Source organism: Mya arenaria, chromosome 10, assembly GCF_026914265.1.
Source record: "Mya arenaria isolate MELC-2E11 chromosome 10, ASM2691426v1".
In the NCBI taxonomy this organism is placed as follows: Eukaryota; Metazoa; Mollusca; class Bivalvia; order Myida; family Myidae; genus Mya; species Mya arenaria.
Genome location: NC_069131.1, coordinates 33715234 through 33727412, shown reverse-complemented (window position 1 = coordinate 33727412; position 12179 = coordinate 33715234). Strand labels below are relative to the sequence as shown.

Sequence of the window (12179 nt, the reverse complement as noted above, 5' to 3'; positions counted from 1 at the left end):
ACTTTTCCTCTCAAATCCCTCATCCTCAAACTGATCGACTTGATTAAGTAAACACCTTGGAATACAGGACTGATTTCAAGATCAGAAATAGTTATACTAATTATGTGTTTTGTTCGATCAACTTGTTTTTCTTTTGTGAATCGTGTTTCTGTATGTATTTCGGTCGACATTCACGCTACCGGTAAATTAACCGTTGTTGTATTACTTAATATATATTTGGCTAGGGCATTGGCAATCGTATGCCTATACAGTATAATCATAGTAAGAGCTTCTCAGGTTCTTTAACGAACGACTGTATATAGTCTCACGGATCACTCCTGTTATACGCATTTCATGTAATAGCGTAATGTAAGTGCATTTTATTTCAAGAGGTCCACGAGAAATTTATTCAACCATGTCAATTTAGAATATCCCATTTTAAAACCTTGCCACGGCCGGGAAACGTAAATAACACGAAAATGTTTGTCTAAAGCCGTCAATTAATATTCAAACTGTCCCCCACAACAAACAATAACTTGTCCCAAATGTATTTATCAAGGTATTAATTCAGTGGATTACACAACTCCCTCCTAATATCATTATCAATATGATTAAAAAGGTTAAATTACCATTGAAATGATTATAAACGCTACCGAGATCGGTGCCATTTTGCTAAATATTTTACTAGTAAAGCAATGCTTATTTGATAATTACATGGAAAAACTCATCATCCAATGAATTAAGTTTAATTACAGTACATTAGATAGGAAAACTTAAACACCCAAATAAATCAGCTCCTGCTTTCTGGATGCTCCAACATTTTTTTTTTTTTTTTTTTTTTTTTTTTTTTTTAGTGTGTTACCTTTTATTGTCCCCGTACATTTATGGTATGCGTGGTTCGGGGCACACCACAGGAACATACCTCACAACACATTTCATAAAGATAGGGAATTTTATACATACTAGTGTAATAAATTTCAGTTCTATCAATAATGATATCATCTTAAACAAAACATCATCTATAATTTGAACTATTATATTACATCCTTGTCTTTTTATTTCTATTTCAGATGTTAAAACAAGTATGACATAACTAAAAGGGTGAACACACATCTAAGTATATATATATATATATATACATACATATACATACACATACATACACAAACACATATATACATATACATATACACATATACATACATATATATACACACACATACATACACATACACACACATAAACATATATCTATATATATATAAACAAAGCAAAGAGGTGAAAAAAGTAAAGAAAATATAAATACTATGTTCTTGTACAAAGTATATAAGTTTTTACTGTTTTTAAAACGTATGTGGTCTAGATAAACAATTTTACAACTGACCAATTTTTAAGTTCTGTTTCATTAATATTTGATTTTTCATAAATATTCCAAGCAAATTTTAAACTACTCTTTAAACCAATAAAGGATGGTCTTATTTTTCTCCTTTTACAGAGATATATGTATTTTTTAATTTCATAACTAAGTATATTATATTTAATTGATTTTTTTCAAGTGGTTCCCAACAAAAATGTCTGGCAATTTAATGGGAAAAAACATTTATGGCTGATAAAAACTCTCCAACAGTTCATGACAATGCTAGTACAGTATTGTAGATGACTTGCACAAGACTCTTTTTATCGAGGCTATTTATGTACAATTTTTATAGTAAAGTACAACATATATGTCTCGACGATCCGGTGACGAAGATGGTGTTGACGATCCTTGGTCGAAACATTATTGTTCGTGTTTTAAACAAGGTTTTTTTTCACCGAGGCACACTTGTACCAGGTCTATGGTGCAGTACAATATCTGACAACTATTGTCGGGATACGATGCTGCTGTCCATGATCGTCTGCTGCCAAATACGAAGCTCTTACAACATAATACAGGTTTCAGTTAACGCCCTTTTCATATAGGGTAATAAGTTACCAACTCTGCATTTTAGTAAAACATTCAAGCAACTACATAGTTGTTACTTATCTTTTAATGTTCACTGATTGAAATAAGCGACATGAATAACGGAATTATCCGGTATCCACGAGGAATGGAATTGAATAACGTTCAACTTCCATTACAAAGACCTACTCCAGGGATGGTACCGTAATAACACCATAAAATTTATTTAGCCAAAAGAAATTGTTCTGTTCATAAGTTTTTAATATCGTCTTCGACACCTTTTAGTATTTTATTACGCTCCAGTCAGAACTTTATATGACAAACGTCATGGGTACGAATAACTTATCTAAAACAAGTCATTGCTGCATCTTGTTTCATCCAAACCAATTTTGGCATGCCTGTATTGTCATGTCACTTTTGATCTTGTGATAATTTACAAAATTTCGGTTTGAACAAGATTGTCCTTTCTCTTTTGCTTAATAAACATAAGTTACTCATGACAAAAATATTGCTTTACAGACCAAAAGACATCCTCGGTTGAATGCCAAAATCGACAGAAAATGATTAATAGTTTGGTACATATCATTTAAGTGAATGTGTTGTAAGGATGATATCGAACCTGAATTAAATCATACTTAAGTGATTATTACAAATAAATAATCTAGGCATTTAAGGTTTCAACGGTTAAGGAACAAAATTGAAATTCATCTCATACTCGTTTTGTTTGATTTTCAACGCCCCATTTTCATCCGTATCATCCTGACGTTCGCGACGGTTTCAGCAAAGAGAAGTAAAACTTCGTGGCTTATCATGATCTAAGGTTGAGTTATCGTTCTCCAATGCCTATGTTTTCATGTAACCATACGTTACAAATAATCTTCCTTATGGACACGTTTCTATTTTTCCAACCATACTACATTTCTATTTATACAATTTACCTAAAACAATTATTCTGAAAATATAAATTATCCTGCTCTATTTTTATTATTAAAGTTAGTTACTTTTAAACCTTCGAAATAAACCAAGACTATTTCCATAATTATAAAGATAATATTTTATACCATCGTCAATCCAAGTAATTGTATTTAATTTCTATAAAAAGCCATTTTTTCCCATATGAGTGGTCAACATTATATCTATCCCTATGAGAAGGCTTTATTACTCAAGTCTTCCGATACATATTTTTCACTCAATCAGTTGGCAACCGTTTATGATTTTAATCATGTTAAACGGTAAGTATGAATAGCGGCTGGCTCAGTAAGTGGTTTGTTTACACTTTGACTTAAACAACTTCAACAATCGATTGTTAGAATGAACTTATATATGGCTATACGACATTGTCGCATCAAATCATTCATTTCCATTTCACATGTTTAAATTTTTATCAAATATTTCTAGAACAGAGTGATAAAGAATACCAATAAACCACTTAAGCTTATATTTTTATTTGTGTACACAGGTATACACGTATCTGTAATCACTTCCTTATCCGTCAGCAAAACATTTAGATCTTGTCTGGGTTAGATTGGTTTTAAATATATTTAGATAATGATGTTTTTGTAAAATCGTAATGAAGTTAAAAACATGACCATAAAGTTTTAATTGTGTTTTATATATACCTTTATCATGGGGATATGCTACATTGTGATGGTTCTTTGTCTGATATATGTGCAAGTTCATGGTAAGTATATATGTGTTGTTGTTTTTTCGATTAATCAGCAATAATCGGATGAATTATCAAATATATATATATGTATTTATTTTTATAATACCAAAAACTTTATTGAACAGAGAACAAATATAAATCACATAAATCTGTTAATTTGCTTTTTAAAAAAAACAGAATACACATCAATATAAGAGGAACACCATTTTCATGTACAAGCTTTTTAAACTAGATACAGTTATGCAATTTACTGCTTTAAACCTGTTTCTTTTTTCAGAAGTGTTTCACAATACACGCTCTATTTAAAAGTTTAATGAATATATAAATTTGTCTGTCTATGTTACGTGACCTTTACGGTTAAAAAAATCGGGTTTGAAATAAAATTGAACAACCAAATATTCATTCAAGCATAACATCTGATGTAACTGTTCCTAGGCTGGCTGAATATATTCTACCCGTGCACACATATTGAAATGAATGTCACAGACGTCCAATGCAAACAATACATTTTTAACGTTAAGGATTATCTTAATATTAAAAATGTTTGATCTTCCTTTGTTTTGTGTTTCTTTATTTTGCACAGGCATTCCAAGTGAGTGTCAGAACTGTGGTTGCTGTGTGCCCGGTGCACAAACATGCATTTATAATGGTTACTGCAATTATGGATGCCTAGATGGATATCGGGGTGATAGGTGTTATATAGAATGCCAGTATATCAACTGTAAAAAATGTGCACGGAATGATGGCTTCAACTGCTCTGAGTGTAAGAATGGTTTTTATGACAATGAGTGTGGATCGTCATGTGCACCTAATTGTGAAAGATGTCAAAGACAAGATGGTCAGTGTAGTTCTTGTGTGAATGGATACTGGGGAAAGAGTTGCAACAATGAATGTGGATATCATTGTAAAACGTGTTTCCGATGGGGAGGCTGCACAGAATGTAATACGGGGTATTTTGGGCCTAAATGTGAAAAATATTGTGGAGACCATTGTGCTAATTGTAATAAAGAGACTGGATGTACTGCATGTGAAAATGGATATTATGGAACCACTTGCGAAACTCAATGTGGTGTAAATTACTGTACATCGTGCACCAGTCCTACACAGTGCACTTCGTGTACGGATGGTCGATTTGGAAGTACATGTCTGTATAAGTGTATCGATGACTGCGTACACGGTAATTGTGATTCAACGACAGGTTCTTGTCAGTGCAATGCTTATTATACAGGCGAGACATGTGACCAGTGTTTGGTGGGGTACTATGGTAACGGCTGCACACAGAGGTGTTCTTTAGGCTGCTCTGACGGGTGCAATCGGATTGACGGGGCATGCACATGCAAATCCGGTTGGGCAGGGGATAAATGTGACACATGTGCCGATAAATACTTTGGAGACATGTGCAATGAACAATGTAATAGTAATTGTCTGTCATGCACTGGGGAATATAACTGTACATTTTGTCAATCCGGAAGGTATGGTGATCAATGCCAACTCAGATGTGGGAAAGGCTGCGTAAATGCCAAGTGTGATAACAAATCAGGACATTGCATATGCATAAGCAATAGTTTTGTTGCAACACCATCAACAGGCTATTGTGATGTTTGTGTACCCGGACATTATGGTCAAACGTGTGAGAAAAGATGTCCTGATACATGTTATTCGTGCGAAAACGATTATAATTGCACATCATGCCATGACGGATATTTTGGAAAATCCTGTCAAATACACTGTCCTGGTGGGTGTCAGGAAAGTACTTGCAATAAAGAGAGTGGGTCGTGTTTGTCATGCAGAGGTGGGTTTTTCGGAGGATACTGTAACATATCTTGCCCGCAGTTATGTAAATCATGTGACCAAAACGGGTCATGTTCCGAGTGTAAACCTGGATTTTCAAACATACAGAAACTCTGTACACATATAACAGGTATGTGTGTCAATTATATTGCAGCAAATGTACAAATACATCTTATTTTGCAACTGGCGTTGATTGTTGCTTGTGCCATCTTTGAAATTGTGTTTCTTTTGCAAAGCTTTTTGATACAATTTAAGAGAAATTTTGTCCTCGAGATAAATTATTAGTTATTGTTCATATTATCCCGCTGCTTTATAATTGATTTTGATGTATATTGTATGATATTCGATTCCTACGCAATTAATCAACTGCTTTTAGTGGAAATAATTTGAAATGTTATTGTCGAAAAATGGTTTACCAGTAATGCTGTTCAATACATGTGTTTTGTTTATTTGGTCTACTGCTAAATAATTCAAACGAACGTTTATGTGCTTTCTTTTTAAAAGCGTATGCATTCGTTTGCCTCTGTTGTACATATAACAATATACTGCAATAATTGATAACAAATGAGTTACATGTCAATAAAAAAATTAGTCATTTGGAGTGGATATATTTTAGAATGTGAAAGCATTGCTTATAATCTGGTTTGTTGAATGGAATTAGATGAAAAAAATGTATATTAATATTAAAATCTTTTTTTTCAGCAGATATTGAAAATACAAGTGAAAGTGAAAAACAGACAACATTGTCAGCATATCTTGAATGTGGTGGTTTGGTGGTGCTTGTAATCATTGCAATCCTTGGAATGTGTTGGTTTCGTAAAAGGTTCGTTACAGTTACAATTATTAAAATGAGCACGCTATTATATCGGTGAATTCAATTGGCTAGGATATGTATAGTGTGTTATAAAAGAGAAATTATGATTATTTCAGATGAAAAAACAAAACAATGTATACAGTTTCTTCTGATGTTTTAATCTATGAAATGCCCTGTTTTATCAATCATTTACCAATATGCTATTCAGTGAAATTCAAGATAGCATCGAAGTATCAAGAAATAGCAAAGTAATAATTTGTGTTCTTTCTGTAAGACGAAAAGGTCTACTTTAGAGTGTGAAAAGATACACTTAAAAACAATAGGAAATTTGAAGAAATGAAAAACCTTTGAACTTAATTACCGATAAAATTCTACAAACTCAGATCATGCATGTTTATGGGATAACTTAAAACATTGTTTTCGTTTTAATAAAAATATCGTCAAAGTCAAAAATTGGCAATATTGTTCCATTTTGGTTTGCGAACTTGCAAAATCAAAATTGATTGAGGAGTAAGTAAAATTAATCCACTTAAGTAAAATTCAAATTTATTTAATTTCTTAAGTATTGTCCAGTATAATGTAAATTTACATTTATACGATACGCACCATTTTATTTGATAACCATATTTCATTATTATAACAATGAGAACATTTTATACTTAAGGACATTTTTTGAATTCTGGCAAATGTTGTATAGTAAAGTTTAAATTCACATCTCAACAACTTTTGACATCCCTTCCATCAATCAGCTAAACAATATATATAACAATTAAAGATAATTAATTGTCTTAATCGAATAGGAATTGTAAACATAAATATATATATTTATATAAAGAAACAAAAACAGCAATGTTCAATTTTGCGAGTTCAAACAAATCCTACCCCATCTTATTCAGCTACAGTTGGAAAGTTGGAGAATTGGAGCATTCAACACTATGATATGATTCACATATCAGAAATATTCCATACCATGTGTCCTACAACTATTTTGTTATCGCAATTTCATTTACAACTGCAACGGTAAGTTTGTACATGATATCAAAGAAGTACAAGTAAGTCCGTGTCTTCTCGAATAATGTGTGATTCCTTGCTGATCCCATTCAAAGGCTGTCTCATCAATGTCGTGGGAGACCGGTGTTGTTAAATAGGGAGGAAGGCACACTAGAAAGTTCCACGGCCTCTTGTTACACTTTCTGTGTTGTTAGTGACCGCATATATATCTATTCTAGGAAAAAGTATGTCGAAAGACAAGCCATTTACCGTTCACTGTCGTATAATATGTGGTTCCCCATGATAAACTATTTGTGAACATCAGGGTGGTCTTGCTCTAAATTCAACATATTTTGTAAATATATGGAAGCTGCCTTTTAATGAAGATGTGTTTAAAAGCAGCAAAAAAATAATTTATCTTTCTCCAAACATTACGATGTTCATCCTGGTCACCAACACGTTACGTTCAGTCCTAATTAATTGTCTTTGTATGGATATCATCTCAATTTACTGGAACGAAAGTCATGCAGTTCTGTTGTGGGAAAGTCTCTGTTTTTCTACTTTGAGTTCAGCAGCTACTATTTGGAAAGTGTCATTCTTTGTTATATAGTTGGTAGTGATCTCACTTTTTGTATTTTTCATACTGTTCTGATAAATGTCCATGTAAGTCTCTCTCGTTGGTACATAGTAATTATTAAAAATCTGCGTCTGCATCTGTTTTTTATATTTGACCAGCCTGCGAATCAAATCCCTCTTCCATGATAGTCATGTCAATATTCAAGATTTTTGTAAACAACATAGCATGAAGAGCTGTATCTAAGAAGCAATGTCACCTTAGCGCACGGGAAATAAGTCATACGATCATCATGTACGTTACTGCATTTGGTGTATACACTCTTGCAATAAAGAACCAGATATAATATGCCCGATGCTCCTAGAAGAATTTATTTCAGTGTGAAAATACCAAATCTGAGAACTACTTAGTTCAAAGGATCTGACCTTCTGCAATATGAAATATTGAATTGACCTTCTGGAACAGTGACTGATCAAAGGTGATCACACTGGAGTAAGTACATACTTTGATGACTTTAAACAGCCAAAGTGCAGTTTGGTTAATACATGCCTCATCACTTTGGTTCAAGTTTATCATAAGCATGCTATCCCTGTTTTTTTTCCGGATACTCTTCTTCTGTTTCTTAGAAAAGACAGATAAAACCTGACCAGCTTGGCCTGCTTGTATTCAAAGACCAGATCATTTTTGAAAATAAATCGAAAGTGTAATCTTTTGTCTGTAGTTCATTAACAAATAAGTAAGATTGACTGTAGGTCATGTGTGAAAGAATGTGTGCCAGTAACATACTTAATGCTTATCTTGCCAAGCTCTACAATATTTTACTAGGATTTTTTTTTTTGGTATGGGCATCTTTACAGCTGATCCAGGGCTTGTACAATCTAAAATGCACATTCATTTGTTTTACCATGACTATCTTATGTGCATGCATTATGGTCACAATTGTCAGCAACAAATTGTAACAGTTGTCCATGAAAAAATATCAAGCAAGTCAGTGTTCAAACCTGCTTCAGCACATGCTTTAAATTGCTGGAGCTTAGCGTACGATGCAGACAATCCCACCTTATTTAGAAGATCAACCAAGTACCTTGATCCAAACCTATGATGTATTGAACCACTAGGCCTAGCTGTAAGGGGCAAGAATATTCCTGGGGCGACATGCTTGGATGATAGTCTGACCAATGAAAGCCAACTTGACAGCGTCATCGGACCCATATTCATCATGCGTGTCAGCAATTTTGGAAATTGTTCTTCTCAGACTCACCTTGACTTCATTTTCTTCAAGAGTACCTTTTGGTATATGTTCATCAACATGATCCAGTAATTTGCTTTTCAGATGTCTCATCGAAAATGCTCTTTGTTCCAATGATTTTTACCATGACCTGGACAAGCTCACTAACGTTTAGTATGTTTCCATATGCTCCTGAATGTAAGAAACTACATTTTTGAAACTTTCATTAATGATTTAGGTGATACTTATTGACACTTTCACAATTTATTCACGGTGATATGCTACGCTGACTAGCATTCTTATCAAACCGTATCGCATATAGTGATTTTCCCTTAACAACCGATATCTCACATTTATGCTTTAATTAGATCCAAAATGACATGCATACAAAATGACGTCACTAACGTGTATTTTATTTTCAGTCTCTTATTCTAACCTGGTAATCTACAGACATGAAGTCCCATCCTGCAAAGCACGCTAGTTTGTTAATAACAATATCAATTCTGCTTTGAATTAGTTTTTTTTCCAAAAGCATCCTACGGTGTCTGATATTTTTTTAATGTACCAAGCCCAGATGTATAAAGCGAACTATATTGACTTCGAGTAAGCAAATGTTGGCAAATGATTCATTTCAGGCGAAGGTCAAACATGGAACATGATGATTTACATACCAACAATTCATTTCATGATGGTGAGTAGTTCAACAACATTTTATCATTTTGATTTATTTGCATTTTAGAATTACCTGTTTTAGCCTACCATCTTCGTGTACACAATTGATTATTGTACAAGGACGTCAAAATCGAACATACACACATTCAATACCTTTATTTTTTAACTTATTCAAGTATTCTATTCGATGAAGGCCAACGACAGTAGCAGTCATTATGGACATATAAATTTTACACAATAACAGCTAAATGGTGATAACAAACTTTATTTCAAATTTAATATTTAACACTCAAACATGTCGTGATAAATATGCATCAAATATCATGTTTAAATATTTAGCAATAGAAACAAAGAAGTAAAAGAATATATACATTAATGAAAAACACCTTTAGAGAATGGTGTTTTTACACAATTTCTGTTATTTTAGAATTATTTCCTTTATTTTAACGTCTAGTAAATAAACAGTGCTTAGTTGTCAACAGCAATTTGTGATGTTGTGTTCAGTAAGATAAACATGTTATGGATGCTTAGATTAATATACTACCTACTAGGGCGATATTTGATCCTCAGATTGATCAAGCGCCTCTTTTTTTAACTGTTTATCAATCATATCAAAATGAACGTGTTATCATTTGTACAGTACCTCTTTCTAAACCCAGCTGAGGGCTGTCTATTTTTTTTAATATTAGCAAAAGTCGTCCATTTGTAATACTAGTAGTAAATTTCCCTAACGATATACATCCACAATTATCGGGGTGTATGTGCTCCGCCTTTTTGTAAAACAGTTGTATAATAATTCGTTAATACTTATAAACATTTCTGGAATTAAAAAAATGATTTACACCGCATTCCACAGTCCAGATTTTTAAACTGCTCTTAACACTTAAGACAATATCACTACATGTATATATTTTATAGAATAAAGATGTCTTCATATGGTACACAGAAATCACTATTCTTTAATACACTATTTTTTTACAGTGAAAAGATTGACTTATATTGAATTACATGTATATAGATGTACTCGATACTAATGTTTGTTTTAATATTTTAGCCAACACTTATGACACAGTGGATTCTAATCTTCGTGAGGTTGAACTCAACGATCTGAAGTATGAGACTCTTCAAGTTACAGATGTACATAAGATGCAAAAAACAACTGACTTGTCTACCATCTCTAAACAAGGAAATGAAAACCCGGCATACGTAAGAAAACATGTGCATGATACTGCATCCATTTTATAAAATATATTTGAATGTCAGGACAAGAGATACACTTAAAATGATTTCCTTTTTTCGTTCGCCAAATGTCCAGGCTGTCTCATGAATGTTTTCATGAACTTTGTCATATCTAATTGTGCTTGATATGTAATCGAAAATTCGCTGAAAGCAAATTAGATTTACTTTCATTGTATTCGAAAATACTTGAAAAACGTATATCATATCTCCTTCAAAATGCATCATGTTCATTTTTTGTATATATATATATTTCAAAACGTAATTTTATGCCATAAATGAAGTATTTCTTTGTCAAAAGCTACATCCATTTTGGACAATATTCTTACATTTTTGCATAGTATGTGTGTGTGTTTGTGTGTGTGTGTGTGTGTGTGTGTGTGTCTCTCTCTCTCTCTCTCTCTCTCTCTCTCTCTCTCTCTCTCTCTCTCTCTCTCTTTCATTGATATTTAATGTCACAGTGTAATTCGCTTATGTTGAACTTTAAATCCGTAGCGTTCCATAATATTTCACTTTACATGCTATATGTTTTTGTAACTGATCTCAAACTGGGGATATTATGTTAAAGCACAACTTTTCTTTCAGGAAAATGTTAGTGGACCCTGGTCATAAACGACTATCCGACAGGCCTAACAAAAAAGGACATCATTTTAATTGAAGACGACTGCTGTTGTGGTCAGACGAAAGCCAAAAAGGGTGAAATAAAAAAAACGTCCCAAGAAATTCCCCAGAAAGAGCATTTAAGCATTCGACTTATATGATTTTAAAAACAATTATAGTTGCAGAATGAATGTAAACACGAACTGTTTGATATATGTTTCCAAGTATACTTTTGCATGCCTTGTAATGCCTCATTATCACTCCTGTATCTTTTGAATGTTTAATAGACTTAGATTTTGGGACACCAGAATCATATCGTTCCACATTTGCATTTTGTTCTGCGTCTAAAAATATATATTTTCATACCCGGAAATCACACGCCGAATAATCCAAATACATAGAAATATACTGCCTGTCAATCAAATATATCGACTACAACGGCTATTTTGGATGACCTTCGTTTTAAATGTAAACACATACGCACTGGACTCCTTATAAAATGCTTTACTAACATGCTTGATATAAAATCAAATTTGTTGGCATTTCATTTTTTTTATTAAAAGAATAAATCATGTAGTAACGGGTACAGAATACCTATAAATGTATGAAATGAAAATTACAGAGACAAACCGAGTAGTTAAAAAACAACAAAAATACGTATTCAGATTTTGTGGAAAGGCACCATTTCTA

General features: G+C 32.9%; 1 protein-coding gene across 1 annotated transcript; it reads left to right on the top strand.

Moving 5' to 3' along the window:
• Positions 1-3574: 3574 nt before the first annotated feature.
• On the top strand, positions 3575-11814 carry LOC128205793 (multiple epidermal growth factor-like domains protein 10). The gene is made up of 6 exons (XM_052907755.1): positions 3575-3599; positions 4168-5505; positions 6078-6198; positions 9617-9672; positions 10708-10859; positions 11475-11814. The coding sequence occupies exons 2-6, from the start codon at positions 4980-4982 to the stop codon at positions 11499-11501; spliced, it is 882 nt and encodes a 293-aa protein (XP_052763715.1). The 5' UTR covers positions 3575-3599; positions 4168-4979; the 3' UTR covers positions 11502-11814.
• Positions 11815-12179: the final 365 nt, after the last annotated feature.

Bases quoted from the DNA above. Each gene is read 5' to 3' on its own strand.
- LOC128205793 (XM_052907755.1), top strand. From the start codon at position 4,980: ATGTGCAATGAACAATGTAATAGTAATTGTCTGTCATGCACTGGGGAA. The intron at 6,199-9,616 runs GTTCGTTACAGT...GATTCATTTCAG, and splicing joins ATGTGTTGGTTTCGTAAAAG to GCGAAGGTCAAACATGGAAC. The intron at 10,860-11,474 runs GTAAGAAAACAT...CTTTTCTTTCAG, and splicing joins GAAATGAAAACCCGGCATAC to GAAAATGTTAGTGGACCCTG.